We start from the raw sequence: 26,776 nt of genomic DNA, 5'->3' as shown, positions 1-26,776 counted from the left end.
GGGATGAATCCCAGTGGCTGCGAAACTTTCGCATGCGGAAGGGAACTTTCCTGGAACTTTGTGAGTTGCTGTCCCCTGCCCTGAAGCGCAGTGACACCCGGTTGCGAGCTGCACTGAGTGTACAGAAGCGAGTGGCCATAGCCCTGTGGAAGCTTGCAACGCCAGACAGCTACCGGTCAGTCGCGAACCAGTTTGGGGTGGGCAAATCTACCGTGGGGGTTGTTGTGATGCAAGTAGCGAAGGCAATCGTTGATGTACTGCTGCCAAAGGTAGTGACCCTGGGAAACGTGGAGGCGATCATAGATGGCTTCGCAGCGATGGGATTCCCAAACTGCGGTGGGGCCATAGATGGAACTCACATCCCTATCCTGGCACCGGACCACCAGGCCACCCAGTACATTAACCGAAAGGGATACTTTTCCATGGTGCTGCAAGCACTGGTGGACCACAGGGGACGTTTTACCAACATCTACGTGGGATGGCCGGGCAAGGTTCATGACGCTCGTGTTTTCAGGAACTCTGGTCTGTTTAGACGGCTGCAACAAGGTATTTACTTCCCGGACCACAAAATAACTGTTGGGGATGTGGAGATGCCTATAGTCATCCTCGGGGACCCAGCCTACCCGCTAATGCCCTGGCTCATGAAGCCCTATACTGGCGCCCTGGACACTGAAAAAGAACTCTTCAACTACCGGCTGAGCAAGTGCAGAATGGTGGTGGAGTGTGCTTTTGGCCGTCTCAAGGGGAGATGGAGAAGCTTACTGACTCGCTGTGATCTCAGCGAAACCAATATCCCCATTGTTATAGCAGCTTGCTGTGTGCTCCACAATCTCTGTGAGAGCAAGGGGGAGACCTTTATGGCGGGGTGGGAGGTTGAGGAAAATAGCCTGGCTGGTGATTACTCACAGCCAGACAGCCGGGCGATTAGAAGAGACCAGCGGGAAGCGCTGTGCATCCGGGAGGCTTTGAAAGCAAAGTTCCTGAGTGAGCAGGGTAACCTGTGATTTTATAGTTTGTGTACTGAGAAGCTAAACCTGCCCCCGTTTCTTTACCCAGGTAATGTTGACTATCCTATCCAGTTACATACCCCCTTCACCCCCCCTCCAACACAGGTGTCGAAATAAAAATAGTTCTACTTTGTTAAAGCACACCGTTTTCTTTAATACTGTTTTAGCGGGAATTTTTTAAAACTGGGACGCAGACTGTGGTGCGGGGCGGGTCTAGTGTTGTGATGCGAATGCAGCTTCTAAACTCAAGGATTGACAGGCTCCGCTGCGGTGGGATGCTTGTTTCAACGGAGCCTGTCACCCCTCCTGATCGGGACTGTGTGTATGGGAGGTCTATTTGACTTTGTGGCAGGGGGAGGACGGTTACAGATCCCATGCTGTGTGGCTCTGTGATCCTGTCTAAGGACCGGCGCTTAAGATCTGTAACTGCCCTCCCCCGCCACAAAGTCACAGAGCAACCCACCCCCCCCAACATTACATCAAAACAACCTCCCAGACTAACCGGGGCAACTAGTCACTGCATCACTGCACTGTGTATGTGCCCTGCTGCTGTGCCTGCCCCCGACTATGTACCCTGCCAAAGGAGACTGTCCTGTCCAATTTCCAACCCCCTTTCCCCTCCTCCTCCAAAAGAACATGATTGAAACAGTAGTTAACAGAAACGAATTTTTTATTATCAACTACACATGGCATTGGGAGGTGAAACTTGGACGTGGGCTTGTGTCAGGCGGGAAGGAAAGAACTTTTCAAATTTTGGGAAATGAGAGCCTTCTGCTACTAGAGCTCTCTGCAGGGGTGGAGTGAGAGTTAGCAGGGACTCTGCCGCCTCTCCTTCTTTGCACTTTGGGTGAGGTGGGTATGGGACTTGGTGGCGGGGGAGGGCGGTTAGAGATGGACTGCAGCGGGGCTCTGTCCTCCTGCCTCCGTTCCTGCAGAACATCCACAAGGCGCCGGAGTGTGTCCGTTTGCTCCCTCAGTAGTCCAAGCAGCGTTAGAGTCGCCTGCTGGTCTTCCTGCCGCCACCTCTCCTCCCGATCCATGTTGGCTTGGTGCATTCGGGTCAAGTTCTCCCGCCACTGGGTCTGCTGTGCTGCCTGGGCTTGGGAAGAGGCCATAAGCTCAGAGAACATGTCCTCCCGTGTCCTCTTCTTCCTACGCCTAATCCGCGCTAGCCTCTGGGAGTGTGATTCCAGGCTAGGTTGTGAGACAGTCGCAGACGGGGCTGTGGAAATGGGAAAAAGGGAGTGAATTCCTCTGAAAGATAAATGTAGTTGTGAACAAAGAACATAGTCTTTCTCTGTGAACAAGACCATGCACAGCACCTTTCACATGCGCACTCAGCACAAGGTCGAATTCTCGGCCTTCGCATTCTGTGCCTGGGGTCTTGAACAGCACATTTGAGAAGCGAGGCAGCACAACGGAATTTCTGTTGCAGGCAGACATGGTAAGCCGTACACTTGTGGCAGTTTAAAACTTTTATATTACCACTGGCCTCATTTCACATTTAAATCAATGTCAGTCCCTGCTGCCAGCAATCCGGCAAGCGGGAACTCTGCCCCTGTCCCACCCCCTCGCGGCTGTCCCCGGGAACGATCCCTTTCGGCTGCCCCTCTCCCGCCTCCACCGCGTGGCTGCAAACCAGCGGTGACAGTTCTGTAAAGGAACGGGAAAGCAGTCCCAACACTAACATTCCCCTACCTAATTAAAAGCAGGTCACCATGGCCGACATCACCCTGATGAGGATCTCCGAGAGCGACAAAGAGAGAATGCTCCGGGAAAGCCTCCAAAGACCAGGGCCGTATGCCGCCCTGCTGTGCAGAGCAATGATCCCCGAGTACCTGATAATCTCGTGGCGCGGCAACGTGTCGTACTTCGGAGGACCCAATAAGGCCGCTCTCCCCAAGAACCTCATGCAACGGCTTTCAAGTTACCTCCAGGAGAGCTTCATCGAGATGTCCCAGGAGGATTACTGCTCTATCCCCGCACATATAGACCGCATTTTACTGTAGCTGCAGTAGCAGGGAATACACAGTAGAGCGGCTTGTGCAGGACAATCACTGAAAACCGGACATTGCTAGATTTCTTTTCAAAACTTGCACTGCCCCTTACTAAACCGTTAAGCGCCTAGGGCACACTAATCATGAACAACCCATTCTTTTAATTGTTAATATTCCTGTTTTGTTAAAAATAAATGTTTAGATGTTTACAACACTTACTGGCTGATCCTTCACCAGATTCTGTGTCCGGGGTAATGGCTGGGGACGCTTCGTAGGGGATCTCTGTAAGGGTGATGAAGAGATCCTGGCTGTCGGGGAAATCAGCGTTGTGAGAGCTGCCAACTGCCTCGCCCTCCTCATCTCCTTCCTCATCTTCCCCGTCCCCTAACATGTCTGAGGAACCGGCCGTGGACAGTATCCCATCCTCAGAGTCCACGGTCACTGGTGGGGTAGTGGTGGCGGCAGCACCGAGGATGGAATGCAGTGCCTCGTAGAAACGGGATGTCTGGGGATGGGATCCGGAGCGTCCGTTTGCCTCTTTGGTCTTCTGGTAGCCTTGTCTCAGCTCCTTGATTTTCACGCGGCACTGCGTTGCATCCCGGCTGTATCCTCTCTCTGCCATGTCTTTAGAGATCTTCTCGTAGATCTTTGCATTCCTTCTTTTGGATCGCAGCTCGGAAAGCACGGACTCATCGCCCCACACAGCGATGAGATCCAAGACTTCACGATCAGTCCATGCTGGGGCTCTCTTTCTATTCACAGACTGCATGGCCATCACTGCTGGAGAGCTCTGCATCGTTGCCAGTGCTGCTGTGCTCGCCACGATGTCCAGACAGGAAATGAGATTCAAACTGGCCAGACAGGAAAAGGAATTCAAATTCAAATTTTCCCGGGGCTTTTCCTGTGTGGCTGGTCAGAGCATCCGAGCTCGCACTGCTGTCCAGAGCGTCAACAGAGTGGTGCACTGTGGGATAGCTCCCGGAGCTATTAGCGTCGATTTCCATCCACACCTAGCCTAATTCGACATGGCCATGTCGAATTTAGCGCTACTCCCCTCGTCGGGGAGGAGTACAGAAGTCGAATTAAAGAGACCTCTATGTCGAACTAAATAGCATCGCAGTGTGGACGGGTGCAGGGTTAATTCGATTTAACGGCGCTAACTTCGACATAAACGCCTAGTGTAGACCAGGCCTAAGAAACAAAAAAATTGTTGAGTTTCCTGGCAGTAGTATTGGCCAATAGAAAAAATGGCTGCTTGACCTACAGAGTCAGCTTATAGGTGAATGAGAAAGCTTCTTGAACCAAAAACAGACTATTTATGATCCCCAAACATGGTGAGAACATATTTGCCAGGCCCTGTGCCCACCGAAGTTATTGGCAAAAGTCCCACTGATATCAGTGGATTCAGGATGGCGCTCTTAAAGTATTAGATTTTTTTCTTTTTTTTCCTGACCTAATTAGACTTGAGTTCAGGATTCCTTACTTCCTCTGAAAAGATTGCTGACATCAGTAACATTTAGCAGCAAAACTGATAGTGGGCCAGATAATGTTTTAGGCACAGCCTAATGCAGAACTGCACCAACCCAGCAAGGTCTCTGGGGAGCATTTTGCCTGAGAGAGATACATTGGCCAGGTCCTCGGCCTCCAATATGTCCTTTTGCACTGCTCCATGTCACACAGGTAAGGTGAGGATTCCTCTTGGGGAATCCTCAGCTCGCACAAAGCCAGCTATACCAGACCTACACTGTCCTCTGTGGTAAGATGAAATAATATACAGGGCCTGTGGCAGAAGCACTTTGCACTCTGATGAGCCTCAACAGGATAACAGACCCTGTGGGGCTATTGTCAGTAAGTTAGAGCAGCCTAACGTATGCTGCTGCCCTCAGACCCGAGGAATACAAAGCCATCTTTGTTGTGCCATCACCCACACCTTGAATCTGGCATGAAGTGCATCTCAGACAGACTTGATGATCTGGTCTAAGGCCTCTCAAATCTCCTAGGGAATGCAGCCACTGCACCACCCCTTAAGAAGATGGAGTCTACAACCCCTTCATGGCCAGCCAGCTCAGCTCTACTCTACTGGCAAGTGTGAAGCATAGAGTGGATTGTTTCTCAGGGAGAACTAGCGGAGTTTGTAGTTGTGTCTGGCCCCTTTAGTCTGGGCTACTGAGGAATAATTGACACTGTGCTAAAAATGCAAGAAGCTGCCAGGTGCTTGTCTATGCTAGGGCTAATGAAGCTAACATGGATGCAGCAGAAACATTGGTAATACCAATGGGAATTTCTTCTTAAAATTCCTTAGGGTAAGATAGATAGGGCCGTAGGAGGAAGGCTCTGTGCATCTTCTCTAATTTATTCACCCATGCAAGGACCAGAGATAATCTAGCTCATCCTGTTTAGGTGCTAGAGATACCTAAAGTGTTTTCTAAGTTTTGGTAAAAGACAGAATCATGGACCTTAGGACTCGATGAGTAAATAGAGGAGGAGCTGCTTTTTAGACATTTGGTTTAAAGCCCTGTTAATTTTTAAATGTGCAGATATTTTATTGATAATTTTGCATTTTACAGGGGTTTGTTTTAATTAAAGAGGCTTTTGCATTTACTTTTAGGTTAATATGGGAGAGTCTCATGGTGGAGAATCTGAAATGAGAGATTACAAAAATGAAAGAGTTATCTAGAAGGATAGCTGCTAATTAGTATTATTTTGAAATTCCAACCCCCCTGCTTTGACATGAACCAGTCTTCAGAACTTTCTCTTAGCTGATATGGACACACTCCCTCCATTAGAGCTTAATGTAGCTGATTAAATGTAGATTATTTGAGTTATGCCAAAAGGTAAGATAGATAGGCCTTTTTGTGATGCTGTGTTTAGTATACACACAGAAAAAGCTGAATGTATTAAAATCTTTCTTGATTACTTTTTTATTCGATACATATTAATGCAAGAATCAAGTACATCATTAAAATCTATAGCCAATGACATTTACAAATGGCCAAGAATATTTCAAACAACTTTTCCCACCTGTTCCTTAGAACCAGAAAATACAGCTCTATTAATCAGTGACCATTATTATAGTTTATGCAATGCCCCAAAGCATAGCAGACACTGTATGCAAATGACTGTAATGTGCAAATGCCTTTATAAATAAATAAGTCATCTCCTTTGATGAAAGAAACTCACAACAGGTGTTAGGGGTTCAGTGCTTTTGTACTGAAATACCTCAGGAATTAATTCATCATACCATGCATATGCTTTTAAGCTTTCATGCTATGTTTTAAAAAGGCTCCTACTATGTACAGCATTGCAACATGCAGCATTTAACAAGGGTCTTCCAAGAAGCTAGAGATGAACATTGCCAGTGACATTTATCTCCCTCTGTTTTTTCATACAGCAAGGATATATATACCCAGGGCACAGTGAACATAACAGAGGGATTAGGAAGGGCTGTAAAAAGAGATGAGTGCCATTGATCCCAGTCCTCCCCAAATCACAAGTAACCCTGTGAAACTATCCACAGCAGGCTACAGAGATCCTCCTCCTCTCCAGTGCCTGGCCATCTGACCCTGAACACTTCACCTGGCCACTCAAAAATGCCAAGTTGGAGTGATCAGCCCCAGAAGAGAGGGACACTAGAAAAACAGCTGCCTTGGAAGAGATACGTGGATGAGACAGACAACAACTCTCGGGGGTCTAGTGTCATTTTGGATTCAGGCTCTGAACCATGGGTCTCTGTGGCCTAGCTTCTCCCCACTCACTCAGGGAAAGCCACAGATGGTTTGGCCTTGTGCTTACATTTTATGAAAGTCAAGTACATCAAAGCCCCCTGCTTCAAAAGCCTGCAACTTAAAACTGCTTTTGAAAATCCCAGTAAGCTGAGTTGCTGGTAGCCTTTAGCTTCCCTGCAGATGAGATGGGGACACTGCTGCCCCGGGGAGGAGCCTAGTCGGCAGCCCACCCTGCTCACTGCTAGGAATGCACCAGAAACCCCTCGGTCACTTTTAGCCTCCAGCCTCCCTCCTGTGCAGCTCCAGGGATCGGGCTGCTCCCAGCAGCGCAGGGCTCCGCGCGTCCTTCACTGCCCGTTCTTTAGAACCCCACCCAAGTTTGCTACGATGTCAGCCGTGCGCCCGCTCCGCTGCCCTGAATGATCCTCGGTGCCAGGCACCCACCTCAAAGAAAGTGACTCTGCTGCCCATCCTAGGTGCTGATTGCGAACGTTGTGCCCGGCTCTGGCTGCTGGGGCAGGGAGCGGAGCCGCCGCCGCCTCCTCTTCCTAGAGCTGCTGCACTTTAACTCGGGTCCCCGGCGCGCCGGCCAATCAGGAGATGTCCACTGCCCTCCCCTTCCTTCCCTTGGGTTCAGAAATCCTACCGCGAGGGCTGCATGCGGTTCAGGGCAGCGCTGCCATCCCCTGTCCCGTGCATCACTCCCTCCCCCATCCCCACGTGCTGTCTGCAGCCAGGCTGCGCTGAGCTCAGCATCCCCACAGCAAGGGAAGGAAGGAAGATCCGGCCACACGCAAGCCAGGATGCAGCTTCTACTGCCTTAGGAGCACGTCCAGGACTGCTGTTTGCTATTTGCAGGCTGAACAGCATCGCATGCCTACTGCAAACACAGAGCATGTAACGGTAGAATGTGCAAATGCCTTTATAAATAAAGAAGTCATCTCATTTGATGAAAGAAACTCACAACAGGTGTTAGGGGTTCAGTGCTTTTGTACTGAAATACCTCAGGAATTAATTCATCATACCGTGCATATGCTTTTAAGCTTTCATGCTATGTTTTAAAAAGGCTCCTACTATGTACAGCATTGCAACATGCAGCATTTAACAAGGGTCTTCCAAGAAGCTAGAGATGAACATTGCCAGTGACATTTATCTCCCTCTGGGACCTCATCTATCCTCCACAAGTTCTTAAAGATAATTGCTAATAATGGTTCCAAGATTGCTTCAGCTAGTTTCTTAAATACTCTAAGATGAATTTCATCTTGGCCCTGCCAACTTGAATACAGTATATCTAATTTATCTAAATGTTCTTTAACATATTCTTTCCCTATTTTGGTTTGAATAGCTTCCCCTTGGTTATTAGTATTAAGTGTGTTGAGTATCTAATCACTATTAACTGGTGACAGCAAGAAGGCTGAGGTGTTGCCTATTTTGCTTCAGTCTTTACTAAAAAGTTATTAGTTCTACTTGCCTGCTAAGAAGAGAACCTACCCTTTCCTTTGTCTTTTTCTACCCTTTCCTTTGTCTTTTTCTTACTATTAATGCATTTAAAGAACCTCTTATTTCCCTTGCTAGGTGTAACTCATTTTGTGCCTTAGTCTTTCTGATTTTGTCCTTACATGCTTGTGTTATTCTTTTGTACTCCTCCTTAGCCATTTGTCCACATTCCCACTTTTTGTAGGATTCCGTTTTCATTTCCAGGTCATTAAAGAGCTTCTGATGGAGCCATATTGGCCTTTTACTATTCTCCCTCTTTCCTTTGCATCGCAATAGTTGGCAGTTGTGCCTTTAATATTGTCTCCTTGAGAAATTGCCAGGTCTCCTGAACTCCTTTATCCCTTAGCATGCAGAGCTCATGGCTGGAACTGTTTATAGCAGACACCAGCAGTCTGGCAGTGCTTTGACAGAGGCCTGGTCCCCACTTAGTCCGGACTTCGGACTAAGGTACGCAAATTCAGCTACGTTAATAACGTAGCTGAATTCGAAGTACCTTAGTCCGAACTTACCGCGGTCCAGACGCGGCCGGAAGTCTCCCCCCGTCGACGCTGCGTACTCCTCTCGGCGAGCTGGAGTACCGGCGCCGACTGTGAGCACTTCCGGGATCGATCCGGGATCGATGTATCGCGTCTTAACCAGACGCGATAAATCGATCCCAGAACATCGATGGCGTGCTGCCGGACCAGCCGGTAAGTGAAAACTAGGCCTTTGTTTCAATCCCATCTCTCCAAAATCTCCCTGGGTTCCTCTCTTCTTTTCTCTTCCTGGTAAAATTAAGGGGCACATGATTAGTAAAGCCTGGTTTCTTAGCATGAATCTGTATTTGTTTTATTTGTACATTGCCCAGAAGCATGCTAGGCATTTTCCACAAGTAATGGGTTTGTCAGGAGAGAAGGAGCAGCACTTTTATTACTCACAACAGCACTCAGAACAGTCTGAATATGCTCAGGCTTCTGCAAACATTTAGATTGGCATGATCAGGGCTGTAACAGCCAAAAGCAAAGCCTGGGTCTCTCCCATATTTGTACCATGAGATTTTTCTTACACTACTTTCCATTATGTGCTGAGGAGGGTAGCAACCCCAGGTTGAAAAGCCCTGTGGCAGGTAGAAGGAAAAGAGCAGTGCTCTACTTCCTGCATCTAGAGATGGCAGAGGCCCTGCTGCTCCCCCTTCACAGGTTGGGGCTCTGCAGCTTCAGCAGGGAGAATACAAAGCCAGATTATGGTTGTCCTCCACAGCACGTTCCCCTGCCTAGCCAAAGGATTTTTTCATGCATATCTGCTCTGAAGCCACGGCTGCTGGGACAGCAGTAATCACCACAGACTGCCTCCCCTCCCTGCCTTCTATCTCTCTCAAAGAAGAGGAGGGATAGACTTTGTGGAAATCATCAGAAACAGTTTGGTAGAAAAAGCTGTTTTTTTCTTATCTCCAGTACTTATTACATGATAGAATGTTTTTTTAGACCTGAAAAATTAATATCAACTGCAATATTCTGAACTATTTCTGTGAGGCTTGGTACTTCACAGTGGGTACTGAAACATATACTGAGAGGAGAATGGATTTCACAAAACCAAATACTCAGCCAGATCATTGCTATCAATCTCAGGAAGGCCTATGGAAACACTGCTCTGTTATCTGCTGACAATTATATAATAGACAATTTAGACTTTAGTGGAATAATTAAAGACTACTCAAAGGAAAAAGAAAATCTTGATTTCTAGCTGACATTAGTCAGTTAATGAAATCACAAAGCTGGCTCTGAGGTGTAATGAGATTTTAATAATAAATGCAATTTTTGTAAATTTTGAATGCATTACAAGAATATGACTTTTTCATTATTGAATATTTCCCTCTAGAGTAGACAGGGGGGCTGTATTCTGCATTGATTTACAACCCTATGCAACCCCAGAATTTAGCATGGTATGTGTAGAATTCAAAGCATGGAAACTTTATTTTAAAAAATATCAAAGGATAGCTCTTCTGAGAAAGAGAGGTTCCTACCAGAAAGGCAAAGGATTAAAAGGACCTATGGGACAAAATTCACTGCCCGTGCAAATAGATGCAACTCCATTGAAGTCTATGGAATTGCGTCCACTTGAGCCAGCGGTGAATTTGGTCCCTTGTCTTGGCCAGGCGAAATGTTCTATTTTTATATTGGGACAAAAGAAAAAATCATTTTATTGTTGCACTTCAAAATTAGTTAACATTTCCCCTGATAAGGGCTACTTCTGGACGTACTGTGTATGTGTGCATATAGAAGAATATAACTCAAACTTGTAAAAGTAGTCAAAACAAAAATATTAGAGAATATAAAAATGTTTTAAGCTGTTCTTCTAGATTAGAAACAGTCCATGCCCAATGTTGTGGAATGTGGAGAGATTATGCAAATTAATTCAATTCCATTTTAACACAATACACAGGTCAGAGAAGGAAATTCCTACTAAACATACACAATTAAAATTCCATTGGTGATAGCAAAACTACAATTTATAGCTCTAGGTTTCCTTCAATTACACTGCTCTACAGCCAAAATGCTTCTGAAATAAATGTAGTCAAACTTTACTAATTCTGGGTCACTGAGAACAAAAATGATGCTTAAAATTGTTGATTGGCTCTAGTTTTCAAGATATGCTATTGGGTCAGTATATACGACCATTGACTTGGGAATGGCGGAGGATAAGTGAGTTATAAAGGGAAGGGATCTCAATTTAAACCAGAAATGACTAAAATACATCTTTGACTGGATCTATGAATAAATCTATGACTGGGTTTGGACAATACTTGCTTTTTAGGCAAAACAATGAATGATGCAATCTGAAGCTGGTATTGCGTCATACATGATATGAATTGCATCATGTTATTCCTAGAAGTCATGGATGATGCAATCATAACAAAGCTTACATCACTCTGCTGAACAAATTGCCCTATATCAGCTCGAGAAATCATACAGTGTCATGCTCTCTTATTTGTCAGTGTTTGATTTTGCAAAGGGACACATTTCTGTTTAGCCAAAGTGAGCAGAGATGCCTCGTACTTGTGTGAACAGTGCAGATAACTTCTGCTATGTTTGTGGTGAAGTGACTTTTGCATCACAAAAGCGCAGTATAACCACTATGGTTAAGAAAGCCTATCACCTTTATTTTGGCTGCAAAATTGGGGATCAGGACAAGGGCCCCACACATATGCTGCAACACTTGTGTAACAAATCTTCGTCAGTGGATGAACAGGAAAAGGAAATCTATGCCTTTTGCAGTGCCAATGATTTGGAGAGAGCCAACAGATCATACCAGCAATTGTTACTTCTGCATGGTGCCTCCAGTTGGGAAAGGTGTGTCAAAGAAGAAAAAGTGGACTGTGCATTATCCAAACATTCCATCAGCTATATGCCCAGTACCCCACGGAGAAGGACTGCCGGTTCCTGATGCATCAGAATCATTCTCACTTGAGTCAGACGAGGAAGAGGAAGAGGATGAAACTTCTGGTCCTGAACCATCAATGTCACAGGACCCACATTTTTTCCCATCCTCCCCCTCTGAACCACACCTCATAACACAAGGTGAACTGAATGACCTTGTCAGGGATTTGGAATTACCCAAGAGTAAGGCAGAGCTGTTGGGCTCCAGACTACAGCAGTGGAATCTCCTGGCAGGTGATGTTAGGGTTTCCATGTTCCGTGACCGTCAAAAGGATCTTGTCCCATTCTTCTTCATGGAAGGTGATCTTGTAGCCTGCAACAACATCGATGGTGTGACGGCAGCCCTCAACATCGTTCACGATCCAGATGAGTGGAGACTGTTCATTGATTCATCGAAGACGAGTCTTAAAGCTGTTTTACTGCATAATGGTAATGTTTTGCCATCAATTCCAGTTGGTCATGCAGTCCATATGAAGGAAACCTATGACAACATGAAACAACTTTTGAGGTGCATAAACTATGACCAACATCAGTGGCAGCTTTGTGGCAATTTGAAGGTTGTTGCTCTCTTGCTTGGTCTGCAGACTGGATACACAAAGTACTGCTGTTTTCTCTGCAAATGGGATAGTCGTGCAAGAGATTCCCACTACATCAAGAAAGATTGGCCACTCCAACAGTCATTGGAGCCTGGGAGGAAAAGTGTTCAGCATCCACCACTTGTTGAATCAAGGAAGATTTTGTTACCACCCTTACACATCAAGCTGGGTCTGATGAAGAACTTTGTCAAGGCCATTGACAAAACACAAGCAGCTTTCAAGTACCTCCATGGAAAATTTCCAAGGTTAAGTGAAGCTAAGATAAAGGAAGGTTTCTTTGTTGGTCCTCAGATTCGTGAACTTCTTCGAGATGATGCATTTGACCATGCACTGCGTGGCAAGGAAAAGACGGCATGGAAAGCCTTCCAGTTAGTGGCAATAAATTTTCTCGGAAACAACAAAGCAGACAACTACAGGTTGTTGGTGGAAAACCTCCTCAAGGCATACAAAAGCTTTGGTTGCAACATGTCACTAAAGATACATTTTTTGCACTCTCATCTAGATTTTTTTCCACCGAACTGCGGAGCAGTGAGCGACGAGCACGGTGAGCGATTTCACCAGGACATTGCAACAATGGAGAAACGCTATCAGGGCAAATGGAGCCCATCAATGCTTGCAGACTATTGCTGGACAGTGGCAAGAGATGCTCCATTTAATGAATACAAGAGACAAGCCAAGAAGCGCCGAGTAGACACTGAATAGGACTAAACTATGTACATAATAGTTTTTTGCCTTTTGTTTCCTAATAAAGTTTATTTATGTAACCCTTTTGCTGATTTTTAAAGTGTTACATAAACAGGACAGGTGAAATATTATCATGTAAAGCAACCATAAACACATGAAAAGACCTAGGTTTACAATTTATGATTAAAACTCTACTATCTACACAATATACGTAGACATAAAATGTAAAAACTTAAATATCTTAGAAACAGTAGCCAATCAGTTGTTTTAATTGTCATATTTGAATTCAGCACATCAAAATACACAATAAATAGCACATTTTATCTCTGAAGCAGACGACTTCTCAAAAATTGTAGACCAGTGTTATGGTTACCCAGAGAAAGAAAGAAAAGCCAAGAAAAAGAAGCCTGATTCTAAAATGTAAAAGCAACAAACTGCCCACATTAGAATTGCTTATAGACTGATGATTCCGGAGTCTTCTGATCTCAAATGCTGAGAAACAAACCCTTGAGGATAAGGGATGATAGATTATTACCTAGTTAGAGCAATGTGTGATCTAGATTCAGCAAAAGTATTTGTAATTTATGTTTCAAGTGGCTGTACCGGGTTTGGTTCAATCTGTAAAGTGTCGTTCCTAGTTTGCTGTTCTTCAGACCGTAAATGAGCAACTAAGCTCTCTTCTGCTGGCCATCATAGGCCTGAAAGGATAATGTGATTAAATCATGGCTATAGGCCACTGGAAACAAGCAAGTACTGATGTAACCAGATCTGGTGCATCAGTAAGAGGTGTTTAGCCATCTAACAACATTAACTGCGTTTCCTCCATTCTAGCTGCAGCCCATTGGAATCATTCCAAGTCTTTTGTTAAATATTATTGGAGACAAACAGACAGTGATAAATATCAGCTTGCTGCAGCAAATTCCAGATAACAGACAGGGTTATATCCCTCCCTCGTGTACACATAAAGGGAAGGATTTATTATTCCACACATGAGAAAAACAGATTAGTGTTGATTGTGATAATCAGGAATTCTGTTTTTATAACAACTGATTTATCATTTCTGTTTCCTGATATGCTGACACTTTCTTTTACATTTGTCTTTTATGTTTATTCATTTAGCTGGTTATTTAAAATATATTTTTGTTAGAGGTTTGTCTTATGGGGCAGGTTTCCTTCCCAAGTACCAGCTGCAGACAACAAAAGAAGAATCCTCTTCTACTTTAGATCATATATAGTTCAATTGGGCAAAATTCTGGGTTTAAATCTGGAGTACTTCCACTGAAGTCAATAAGGTTATTCTGGATTTTTATACTGAGTGGTAACGGAGCAGGCCTGTTGTGTTTATAATGTTTACATTTAACAATACTGAAGATTTGTTCGACTTTGGTGGAATTTTACAAAAATATTATTTTACAGTTTTATAGCACCTTTCATCTACAAAGACTGCAGAATGCTTATAGCAGGTTGACCACTGTACCTGTCCAGACTCATTGTAAGGTTGGGCCATAGGGCTTGAGCCTGCAGGGTGCTGAGTATTGGGAGTATTCTGCACCTTGCAGGACTACTGGGCGTTTACAATTTGCTCCTGCTCACTTTGAAGTAAAGGGTAAAACTCCCCAAAACTTCACTGGGAGCTAATCTGACCCCTACATAGAGGGATCTTTTCATCCACTGCTAAATTGCAGACACCTCTGGAGTGAAATGCTGTTAGTGGATATTTTATTTTTTATCTAATAATGTTTACGGCATAACATCGTCTCCCTGTTTTTTACCCATCCACAGAGATGTTTATCCAGAAACATGCTGATTAAATACATTAGTTGGCAGTAGCAATCCTTAGCACGCGCGGCTGGGAAGACGCCCGGGGCGCGAGCGCTCAGCCCCTGGCACTGACTGTAGCCAGAGGGCGCTGCCCACGCAGCTAGACAGCGGCACAAGAGCCCAGATGAGGGCAAAAGTTTCATGGCGCGGCTGCGCATGCTCTGATGTTTCGGACATGCGCACTAACCGCAAAGGCCTACCGGTGGCGGGCTGGTTCTGCCTCTCGCCCGCTCTCCTGGTGCCAGCAGGGCCGCGCCTGAGCAGCTGGCCCCAGCCTGCCCTCGCTCCCGGACTCCGCCTCCCGGCTCCCGTCCAGCAGCAGCTCGAACACCCTCCCCTGCGGCTCTATCACCTGCTCCCCGCCCCGCTCCATTGTCCCAGCGCCATGTGACCAGCCGCGGTTACAAAGCACTTTTTCTCCTTAGTCATCGCCCTCCGGAGCTCGGAGCCGAGACCGCCGCCGGCAGCGGCAATCGCAGCCTGCCCCAGCCGCCGCCAGCACACAGCCCGCCGGCTCCTCCTGCCCCGGTCGTCCGGAGCCCCCTCGTAAGCAGTCGCTGCCGGCTCCGAGTCCTTAGAGCCGGGCCGCGGGAACCTGCCGACCCCAGCGAAGGAGACAGGCGGGCGGAGTGCGGGCTCCCATGGGGACGGACAGCGGCAGAGCCAGGATCCTCCTGGACCACGCGGCCACCCTCAACCTGCAGACGGGCAACCTGCTCAACTGGGGCCGGCTGCGCAAGAAGTGCCCGTCCACCCCCAGCGAGGAGGTGAGAGGCTGCCCCCGGCCGGCCTAAAGTCTCCCGGCCGCCGGCCAGACACAGGCTGCGGCTCTGGGCGGGTGGGGAAGTGTCTGTGAAATACCCCCCTCGCCCGCACGGAGAGGAGGTGACTGGGGTATGAAGCCGCTGCCACCCCTCTCCACTAGGGTTTGAGGTGTGGCAGTCACTGGGGTAGAGGTGCTGCGAGCAGTCACTTCCGGGGAGGAGGGGGGATGACTCACCTTCTGTAGCTTTAGGATCGGGGCTCTAGCCTCGGATGGCTCAAGTCCCTGCTGCAGAGCAGAGTCTTCATACCACATCACCCTGACTAAGGCTGGAGGAGGGGCTGGAACCTGGGTCTCCCTCATCCCAGGTGCTTAGGTTACAAGCTGGTAACAGACATCCAGGCACAGCTCCCTTTGGTGAAAATGTTCCAAAGGTTTCAGAATTTTTGAAACCTAAAACAGTTGCTGCAGAAAGGAATTGTTGCCCTCTGGACAGCTCTAATAATTGTTAAGGGAGGGCTAAATTCAGCTACCTTTCTTGTACCAGTACCCCATACCTCATCAGGAGCTAATTATTGACAGAGGAAGGAGTACTTACCTGAGTAAAGTAGTAGGATTTGGTTCCTCTTTACCAACCAAGGACACTAGACTCCTGAATAAGTGAGTGAACCTCAGTGGACCTGTAGTTGCCTAGGTTAGTTTTGAATTTGGTCTATTGTGGATATTAGCTTATGGTACATAAAATGCAGCAAATACTCACTGAGAGCATTGCACCCTAAGGGGCATAGTACAAGCCTCCCACAGGAATTTGGCTTGGCAGGATTTACTGCAGGGAGTGTTGGTGCTGAAGGCTCAGTCATAGAGGCCATGCGCTTGCTACTGTGGAAATGTGTGGGTCCTTAGGGTTTGGCACACTAAAAGGGTCACTCCCAGGAGACTGGTTTCAGGCTGGGAGACCAAACTCTGTGACTCCAGGACAATCCATCTACTATAAAAAATTTGCCACCATGTTGTGTTCTGGTTTTGCCTGTGATGTGCCTCATGATTGTGCTATGGAATCCTATTACAGCTCTGGTCTTTACTGATATGGATCAAAGAGTATCCAGCCTTGCTCTAATATCTGTTTCAAGAAAGAAGGGTGTTACCTTTCTAATAAGAGCCATAGTGAAACATGGTTCTCTGGAAAGGTGCTAATGGATTTTAAAATGTGTATAAAGGGGCTCAAGCAACAACACTAGAATTCACACAGGGAGTAGTTTTAGTTGTATATTTTTGGCTATAAAGTAAATAGGACCATTCCTTTGTGCCTTGTGCATTATAAGATGATGCAATAGTGCACAGTATGATGATGGTGATAGCTCTTAGGAAACTTTGATGTGTGTTTTAGTTTTGAGACTCCTCTTAATATTACAATCATTGCTGTGCTGTTCGAAGACTAGAAGCTTCTGACACTTGTTAAAATTTTGAACACTCTTCAGACTATTTTAAAGCTGTTGTATGCCATGTTTCTCCAGGGCTATTTAATAACCTTTGGTGGTATGTATTTGGCACCAAACTAATCCCATTAGATTACTGTAGGAATGCCACCCTTTAGAGGTGGTGTGCATAGCGCCATGGGTTTTAGATCTTATGTGTGCTATGAAATACATTAAAATTATCTCCGCATTATCACAAGAAATAGTAGTGGTAGCAGCTATCTAGCAATTTGAGACTTGTTCAGTAACTACAGGGATTGTGATTTTTAGAATAGTTGTATGAAAGCAGCATTGGCACCTTAATTGATCTAAAGTGTTATTTTTCATAACTATTAAGATGAGGTACAATGGAGTAGACTTACGGATAAATGCTGAAAAGGGTGATTGGCTGGCACAGACTGTGGGTAATGAGATTATGAAACATTTATTTTTAAAGTTAGTGACTAATTTAGTTGTTGCTGTATGACACCTGTTCAGTGGCCTCGATGAAGTGAGTCCGAGGTCTCAGACCAATTCCTAATGGACAAGTTTCTGCATCACAGATGGCATGCTTGTTGTCAGTCTCAATAGAAAGCTTAAGAACTGAATAAGCATAGAGATCAAATGATCTTCTCATTCCAGGAGTGAGCCCTCCAGAAAAGAAATTAGCTCGGGGGGAGTTTGTATAGCTGCTGCCCTGGTTGTGTCTAGTCTATGGATAAAGCCCAGGTAATGCGGAACTGACACCAAAAAAGGGGACCCAGTTCATTGAAGTTGCAAACTAACATTGCTATTGGGTCAATTTAAGCTGAAGAGTTAGCTTTTATCAACAACATTTTACATAACCTGTGGTTAGATAAAGGTTACTATTAATTCCTGAGAGAGAAAATATTTTTATTTTTGTTTATAAGAATTAACTGTTCCAGGTGACTGAAATCCAAAAAATGAACAAACAACATTAACTGTGGAAAATTAAGTTAAATTTTAACAATGCTACTTTAATATTCGAAGGTGTTTATTGATTCGGATAAGAACTTGACCCAGGTTTTACAAAATGTGAGCCTCAAGTTATGACCTGAGGAACCCAACTTTAAGAACCCGCTTACAAAGGTGATGGCCAAAGTAAACAAAACACGGTATATTTCTATATTTCTTGGATAAAATGTTTTTTCTTAATCCCAATTTTATTTGGTGGATGTGAGAAGGTGGAAGAGTTGTTAATGAGCAATATTTGTAATGTACACCTTCAGCAGTACGTTTTCTTCGCCTGAAGTAAATGGATCCTGGGTCACTCCCCTAAGTTGTGCCCGAACAGTCTCAATGCAGCCTCATCTCTTTTGTAATCGCCCGGAGGCACTAATTCCTACCTATTGAGACTTGTGTGCAGTCTACCTAGTGCAGAATTTTTATCCTTTCTTTACTATTTCAGATGGTTATAAAACAATCTTTAGACTCTAACATTCACAAATATTCTTGTCTCTTATATTAAACTTTTACATTTGTGGATACCCACTTATATTTTTGGGGCCTGTGTTGGAGTTATTATTTATGCAGGGTATTATCACAAACTGATTTAACCACAAATTCCTTTATTAAATCCAAAGAACAAATGGTATTTATACAATTGCTCTAAACAGCCTAAATAATAAGCTATTTACTACATGCAAACAGTAACAACACTTACAAGTATTTAATCAAATTACTTACAAACAGGCTAAGCCCAGGGGTTCTTAAATCCATATTGATTGGCTCCAACTTTGTCTGGCAGGTATTAGCAGGTACATTTCTACCACAATAGAAAGCGACCCGATATAACACGAATTCAGATATAACGCGGTCAAGATCTTTCCAAATATTAATGATCTTTCCAAATATTGTTTGTACCGTTAGTTAACTATTGTAAAGCGCTTTGGATAAGAGCGCTTAATTAAAAAAAAAAAAATGTAAAAAAGCGTTGGGGTGCAGGGTCTGGCCAGGACTTATGTTGCGGGAGGGGGCTCAGGGTTGGGGTGTGGAGTGCTTGCCTGGGGCAGCCCCCATTTGGTGCGAGGGGTGCAGGTGGGAATGTGGAGGCGGGGGTGCAGGTGTCAGGGAGGGCAGGGAGTGTGTGGGGGGGTGCAGGAGTCAGGACAGGGGACTGGGGATGTGGGCTGGGGTCGTGGAGGTGCTCCCAGCCCCCTGCCCTGAGTGTCTCAAGGCAGGGAGCTGGGGGGGGGTGAGTGCAGGGGTCCCTCCTTTGCTCTGTCCTGCTCCGATTCCACCCCCTTCCCCAAGGCCCCACCCTTGCCTCTTCCTGCCTCCTCTCCCGACTGCAGTGTGGACCCGCTCCTCCCCCTCCCTCCCCGAGTGACCTGAGTGCCGGCAAACAGCTGTTTGGTGGTGGGGGAAGCACTGAGGGGAGGGGTGGAAAGAGGCAGAGGAGCTTGGCTGCTGTTGGGGGCGGAGCCTGCAGCAGGAGCCCCAGGAGCCGTCAGGACCAAGCTTCTGCCCCCGCAGCTGCCTGGCCCTGAGGCCCCGTGCCAGGGCACCCTGTGTTTCACTGTAAATCCGCTTCTACAGTGAACCCTTTAAGAGTTAACTTTTTTATACCCTTCAATAAACAAGTGAAGTCATTGCCAATTATTGGACCTTAACTAAGGTCAGATGAAGCAGTGTTTTATAATACATGAAACCAATTATTGCACCTGGTACCCAGTCAACCATTATTTTATTTCTGTTACTTCAGCCCAAACCTTAAATAAGTTAACACTGGTATTTAGAAGGGTTACTACAAGTTTAACACCACAACTCTTTCTCATGATGGCTTTCTATTTGGTCACATGCTTTAGGCCTATTGCTCATGCTAATATCCCAACTCAATTTAAAATCATCATTCATCCAAATCTAATGTAGGCCTTTTTTCCTAAACCCTGGCTATTCAAGCATGCAACTGTTGGTAAGATTGGGCCCTTTGTGTTTGAGTAAGTTGCCCTGGGAGACAGGAAGCAAATTGTTCATAGAATGGTAGTAAATGTATGAGTATCCATACAGATTTAAAAATAACCGAAAAAGAAAAATGGGGCAATGGCTTACAAATCAGTTGTGTACTGTATATGTCCGATTACTGTCTTTCCAGCTCTCCACAGAATAACTGGCCCCATAGAACATTCTTGTTTAGTAATGTGTTTACTAAAGCAAAGCCTGCAGTATAAAATAATGTGTAGTAATGATATATGATCCGTGTAGTTGTATGATCACAATCCTAGTAAGTTCAATTCTGCATCTGTGACCTCAGGGAAAGTGTTACTGAAAGATAGGATCCTAATTCTAGTCTCTTTGGTGATAGATGATCTGGGGGCACTGACAGTACAAAAAAATAAATAAAAAATGCAGTTAGTAAACGCTAGAAGAGAGGAAGAAGACACTTCCTTTGAGGAGATGGACACCTAATGAATGGTTTATGACTGTTCTTGAAGCTCTGATGCCAGTGTTAAGATATAATGCTCTTCTAATGTCTGATTAAATTGTTACCTTACACAAGATTTTTATTGTCTTAGAGGAAGATGCTCTTTCTTTGCTGAAAGATTGAGATTTCAGGAGTGCTTTTAGGTGAAGGCAGTACTGACCTGAGAAGTTTATGAAGTGCAGTACCCTCCACTACTGACCAACTCTTGGTAAAAGAGGAGTGAGAATAGGATATATAAGCAGAACCGAACTAATTTGTACAAGCAACAAATAGTACTTTGAAGTAAAAATCTTTTCTGTGCCTTTGTGGATAGCATCCTTGGCTCTTTTCTCTCAATCAGCTCCTGTAACTTTCATATAAAGTTCATATAAACCTGTTTTGCCTGTGCAATTGTGGCATAACTCTTAAAAATGAATTAGTAATATAATGAAATGTTATTTTATAGCTACGCGACTGCATTCAAAAAACGCTGAATGAATGGAGCTCAAAGATCAACCTCGATCTAAACCAGGTGAGGGGTCTACAGTTTCTTTGCAAATAGAATTAACTGATCAAATATTTTCCCTTTGTCACAGCTTGGTTCAATACTTGTGAAATTAAATAGGTTACTGGAAAGACAAATATTGCTTTTGATAGTTTAATCTATGTTGTTCAACAGAAATAAGACTTAATCAGCATAAATTCCTGGCTAATAAACAAGATTTGTCATTACATACTGGGGCAAATCTCAGATAGTATAGCTCATCTTGAAAATGAATTGCAGCACCTGTATATGCAAACATGGTGGAGTTTCTGAGTTATAGATCTGTTTTGTAAGATCATGCAGACTAAACAATTAGGCCTGGCCACTATTTGTAAGGGAGTTCTCTCTAAGTGAAATGTTAGAATACTACAGGACGTGGTGTTGTTGATTCAGAAGTGACACTTTTCGTTTGAGGTGCCAACTTTCAGATAACACATGAAACCAAGATCCTGGTTAAAAAATTAAAATGTTCCCTGCAATTTTTTAACAAAGATTACTCTGAGTTTGGGATAGAAAATCTCTTCTCTCGCTAATGATACCGTCTTGCACCTTCCTACGTTTCCCTGTACACACACTCTTAGTTTTCCCTTTCTCCTGCCCATTCTCGAGTAGATGTGGAGCAATTAATTGAATTGAAAATAAATATTTATGGTTAATTATATTTGTCATTTTTCATAACTGAAGGTGTCAGTCTCATCAGAGGCTAGGTCATGAAATTGTCTAGTTCATCAAAGCTCACGAAGAGTTGATTTCTCTCTCAAAATAACTGTCATTTCCCATTGCTCTCAATGAGAGTAGAGCCAAGCTGTCCTTGTGTTAGTGGCCTGTACTGTCAGGAGGCAGTGAAACTCTGTCCCATTGAGAATGATGAGAGAGAGATATGGCTTTATCAAAATGGCCATCAACTGAGAGCAGCTTTGGTGTCAGTCCCATTTAGAACAATGAAAAATGGCAGCCATTTGAAAGAGAGCAGTTTGTCGAATTCTCCAGAAGAACATTATTCATCCTGTGCTAAAGGAGAAACTTTCAGTTATGAAGTATAACTGGAGGGAAAAAAACTAATCCCCCTCTTCCTTTCTTCAAATGTAGTTGATATATTAAGTTTCAGTAAGTTTTAACTGTATGGAAAGTTTCCCAGTATTTTGTTTCCCAAAACATGGTCTAGCACCTGGTGCACAGTTGTTTTAAAGGATTTATTTTTAAGTTAAGGTTAATTTTAATTTTAAGTAATAAAAAAATTAATTTACTAGTGAACTCTCAGAAACTTCATGTTCCAAGGAAGTTCTGTAAATTGCAGGGGATATGTTGCATTTGTTGCTTTAAGTTCAAAGCTCAGATAAACCTTAACTGTGGAACCATACGTAGGGCTTCCAAAATATTTTATTTCTAATTTTTCTTCTGGGGATTTTGCTCTTGGCTCCCTCTCCCTTGACTTGAGGACAGCAGCATGGTAGGTGAAGGGATGATGTCCCCCGATGAGCCCAGTTAGACATTTCTTGTAGCTTAGCTCAGCGTTATGGGAGGAGAGAAGAGAATCTTGGCCAGTTGGCTGCTGCATGAGCCTGCAGCCCTGTATGTGTGAGCTTCTCCTATGGTTAGCTTCATATTAAAGACCCCTGTGGGAGCTGAAAGAACATGAATGGCTTTCAAGAAGCCATATGCTACTTTACTAACAGCCTCAAAAGTACGTCTGTATTTGAGGGCAGAGATAGACCTTGTTATGTAACTCTGGCTTGGTCTACATTTAAATTAGGTTGACCCAGCTATGGAACCCAACCCTCAGGGCAGATGTGGCTGTGCTGATGGAAGATTTCTTCTGTCAACTTAGCTACCACCCCTCAGAGAGGTGGATTACCTATAGCAATGGAAAAAACAGTGGTTCTCAACCAATTTACCATAGCGGGATGCATCCAATACTACCTGTATGGCTCTGAGGATGTCACATGAGCTGCAGCTGTGTGCTGATTGGGCCGCAGGTTGAAAACCACTGGGAAAAACCCCATTCAGTTGCTATAGAAAACATCTACATTAAGGTGCTACAACAGAACAGCTGCAGTGCTGTAGCAGTGTTGCTGGAGTGCCTGTACTGTAGATGTGGCCTTTCTCTTACCTGTTACCCACTCCTTCTCTGCTCTGGTGTTGGAGTAGGCTGGGCCCCTCTAAAGTGTGGAAGCACTAAGTTACTTCCTTTATTGTATTTTATGCTGATTTTTTTTTTTTTTTTATCCTGGTATAAGGCTTTTGTTGTAACAGTTAATGCATTCTTCAGAGGATTATTAACTTTCTAATATTGACAAACTGCTCCTAAATGTTATGTATTTACTTCAGGAAATGCCAGATGTCCTGGAATGTAATGTAGATCAGGCAATGGAAAAGATAAATCCTGAAGAAAGGGAAGAATTGAAAGTGTCAGGTAAGGAATGAAAAAATGTACTCTTGCTTTGCAGAATATACTTTAAATTTAGGGAACTTAAAAGAACTAAATAGCTTTGCTCTGGCTAGCAGGCTTGTTTACTTGGGTTTTATAGCAGGATCTGTTCAGTGGGAGCAGGGCTTGTGTCTTAAGTTTCTTCATGAATATTAATTAAATAGAGAAGCGTGTTTCTGGGATGGGACGAGGAGGAAAAGAGGAGAGTGGAAATGAGAGAGGAAAAGAAATTCTGGAAAAGGACATACTGAGTAACCTGATGAGACATCATGTGCCCTACTGTTCAAATGTGATTGAGAGTATGTCTGCACAGGATAAGAAAAACAGTGGGTGGCCCAGGTCAGCTGACTTGAGCTTGTGGAGCTTGGGTTCTGTGTCTGAAAAATTGCTGTGTAGAGGTTCAGGCTCGGACTAGAGCCTAAGCTCAGGGTCCCTGAGAGGGTGGAGGATCTGAAAGCTTGGGTTCCCACCCAACATCTACACAGCAATTTTTAGTCCCCTGAGCTCAAGCCCTGCAAGTGACCCAGGCCAGCTGCAGCCATGCTCCAGGGCTTTTTATCCCCATGTAGATATACAGTGAGATTCAAAATACTAGAATTCCATTCCCATCTTTTTGACTCACTTTGGTCAAGTCATTTGATTTCTCTGTCTCAGGCAGGTCATGTCTACTTGGGCAAATTGTATTGATTTAACAAAATTGGTTTAGAAATGGATTTAGTTAATGGGTGAATCCTCCTGATAAACACTCTTAGGCTGGTGAGATTTGCATTCATGTAACTAAATTGATATACGGTATGTGGGATAGCACTGCTCCAGCAATCCTTAGCTGCTGGAACAGTCTTTGGGTCTGTTGCTGCAAGGGGCTGGTATACATGTAGCTTGAGCAGCAGTTGAACTAAATCCTTAGGTCTGGTCTGTGCTAGGAAGTTAGGTTGGTATGACTCTTGCTCAGGGGTGTGAAATGATGCAGTGCAGACAGTGCTAGGTCGATGGGAGAATTCTGTCTCTTGTGGTGGTGGAGTACCTACTCTGATGGGAGACCTCCACCTTCCCCCACCCAGGTGGGGTAGGTAATGTCTTCACTGAGGAGCTGAAGAGGTTTATATGTAGACATACTCTTAGTTTTTAACAAAACTGAGGCTTGGTCTACCCTACAGAGTTAGGGCGACATAAGGCAGCTTATGTCTACCTAATTATGTCAGTGTCTAGAATGCTGCTTCTGCTGAAGTAAGTGGCCTGCTACACTGACATCATAACTTCACCTCCACAAGAGATGTAGTGTTTATGTGGATATAGTTAGGGTGACGCAGTGTCCCTGTTGAGGCTGCTGTCACTCACGTCGGGGGTTGGCTGTCATTCTTCTCAGTTTCATGGCTGCTATTCTCTCTACTCTGGGAGGGGGAAGAGACTCACAGCTGGAGCCCTGAAATTGACAAGAATGTTAATTTCACTGCTGGTAGGCTCTCTGTTGTGAAATTGAGCCTGGTACCATGCTCACAGCTGCCCCTCCCTCAGCTATCAGCCCAGTGCCAGATTCTCAGCTGGATCCCCATCCCAGACTGATAGCTTGAGCTGTGAGCCCAGCCTGGGGATCAATTTCAAAGCAGGAAGCCTATCAGCAATGAAATTGACATTCTTGTTAATTTCCGGGCTCTGGCTGGGAGCCCCTGCTGCTTTGATCTGAGGCAGCCATGAAATTGCAAGAATGTAAATTTCACTTTTGGCAGGCTCCATGCTGTGAAATTGAGCCTCAGCCAGGCTCACAGTGCTGGCTGTCACCTCAAGGTAGGTGGGGGGCTCCAGCTGTGAACCCCACACTCAGCTGTCGGTGTACTGCAATGCCCCACTTCAGTTGGTGCAGGTGCTCCTGGTAAGGATGTGCACTGCCGGCAGAAGGAGGGTTGTGTGGACACCAACAGCTGATTGAATTACCGCAGTGGTTGTTGGTCGACCTAAATTAAGCCGACCTAATTTTTGTAGTGTAGACAAGCCCTACACTAAATCAAAGTAAGGCACTCTTAGACCAGTTTGAGAGCCCACACCAGTGAGTTTCATTGACTTAATTAAAACCGTTTCTAAATGGATTTAGTTAAATTGGTGCTCAAACTGTATAAGCTAGTTCTTAAGGAAGCTTTGAGGCTTCCCTACATTGCATTGGGGATGAAGTGGCTCCTGGCATCTCTGAGAATTGTTGGGGAGCATAAGGGTGGCACAAAGACTTCTGTAACTGGCTTTGCTAGACCCAAGGTTCTGGCTGTATCTTTTTTTTTTTTTAAAGTGTGTGAGTGCACCTAATATTTCTATTGATACCCTCATGGGCAGTACAAGAATAAATCTTCAGATAGTGTTATAGAAAGGACCCATGTGCTGTTGTTAAAAGCAGAATATCCATAAATGTTACCCTTCAGTGCCTGATAAGCCAGATGACAGCAGTACAAACTTTCATATCTTTATTCAGGATGAGTCAGAATTTGTCTGCTGTTAAGACCTGCATTAACATGTCTAGATACTCTATACAGCTTTTAATTACTCCACCTTCCCCAAGCAGATTTTAATTGCATTTTTGCAAACCTTTGCCTCCTTTTTCCTTTAACACCAGGGTTGTCCAAAAAATGACTAGTAAATCCTGTAATTAAAGACTAATACTGGAGGCACAATTCTATTATAATCTATCCAGGTTACAGAATGGTAGTCCTGTTAGTCTGTATCAGCAAAAACAACGAGGAGTTGTTGTGGCACCTTATAGCCTAACAAATTTATTTGGACATAAGCTTTCGTAGGCTAAACCCACTTCATCAGATGCATGGAGTGGAAAATACAGTAGGAAGATATATATATATATATAGCAGTACATGAAAAGATGGGAGTTGCCTTACCCAGTGGAGGGTCAAGACAAATCAATTGAAATGGGCTATAAACGGGATGAAGTCTATAAGGTGAAGTCTGCAAGTACTCCTCGTTGTTTTTTTTAATGATCTATCCAGTGGAATATGATGAATTTGAGGGGGGAAGGCCAAACTATAGAGAGAAATGTTAAATTTTGAGCCTCGGTAAGTTGGGGAGGGAGGACTGTTGGTTCTATGAGGTTAACTGTTTTAAAAACAAACTTGTCATTATGATTGTTGCTTAAAGTACCAAAACACTTACATCTCTGTTTCACCTGTACAAGAGACTACCCTTATTAGGTAACCTCCTGTCTTAAGAGACTTCTGAAGATATCTCCAAAACATAATAACTACAGTTCTGTTTCACCTTTTAGAACACCACTTTTAAACATCTCTCAGTTCCTTAAGAGGCTGGCATGTGTCCTAAGCACTCTTTATTAGATTTTGCCAAAATGTAGGATTGATACAATGCTAGTACATAGCTGGAAATGTAACTGCACTGTATATTTTGCTGTATATTCTCTAACAGTTGGAG

The 26,776-nt window shown here is 44.5% G+C and overlaps 3 protein-coding genes across 8 annotated transcripts in view; 1 reads left to right on the top strand and 2 right to left on the bottom strand.

The window, feature by feature from the left end:
• The window catches only part of LOC101945886 (very-long-chain enoyl-CoA reductase-like), a 67,307-nt gene extending 51,042 nt beyond the window's left edge, over window positions 1–16,265 (bottom strand). Inside the window, exon 1 of one of the 5 annotated variants that reach the window (XM_065554262.1) lies at window positions 16,105–16,265. Coding sequence is in view for 4 of the 5 variants with exons in the window: in XM_065554261.1 (XP_065410333.1) it covers window positions 15,744–15,869 (126 nt within the window). In the remaining variant the exon portion in view is untranslated. Of the gene's footprint in view, window positions 1–7,173; window positions 7,447–15,743; window positions 16,043–16,104 lie in introns of those variants that run through there. The other 4 variants (XM_065554261.1, XM_042840594.2, XM_042840593.2 and 1 more) reach the window with 4 other exon arrangements.
• Window positions 1,660–4,206, bottom strand: LOC135973019 (uncharacterized). Its single transcript, XM_065554260.1, has 2 exons — window positions 3,224–4,206; window positions 1,660–2,229 (listed from the first exon to the last, which is right to left on the bottom strand). The coding sequence occupies exons 1-2, from the start codon at window positions 3,798–3,800 to the stop codon at window positions 1,754–1,756; spliced, it is 1,053 nt and encodes a 350-aa protein (XP_065410332.1). The 5' UTR covers window positions 3,801–4,206; the 3' UTR covers window positions 1,660–1,753.
• The window catches only part of GCLM (glutamate-cysteine ligase modifier subunit), a 30,423-nt gene continuing 15,082 nt past the window's right edge, over window positions 11,436–26,776 (top strand). For both annotated transcript variants that reach the window (XR_002888455.3, XM_005307552.5), the window contains exons 1-3: window positions 11,436–15,510; window positions 20,851–20,916; window positions 23,257–23,341. Coding sequence is in view for 1 of the 2 variants with exons in the window: in XM_005307552.5 (XP_005307609.1) it covers window positions 15,385–15,510; window positions 20,851–20,916; window positions 23,257–23,341 (277 nt within the window). In the remaining variant the exon portion in view is untranslated. The remainder of the gene's footprint in view (window positions 15,511–20,850; window positions 20,917–23,256; window positions 23,342–26,776) is intronic.

Source organism: Chrysemys picta, chromosome 8 (assembly GCF_011386835.1).
Source record: "Chrysemys picta bellii isolate R12L10 chromosome 8, ASM1138683v2, whole genome shotgun sequence".
Classification (NCBI taxonomy): domain Eukaryota; kingdom Metazoa; phylum Chordata; order Testudines; family Emydidae; genus Chrysemys; species Chrysemys picta.
This window is presented reverse-complemented; position numbering and strand designations above follow the sequence as displayed.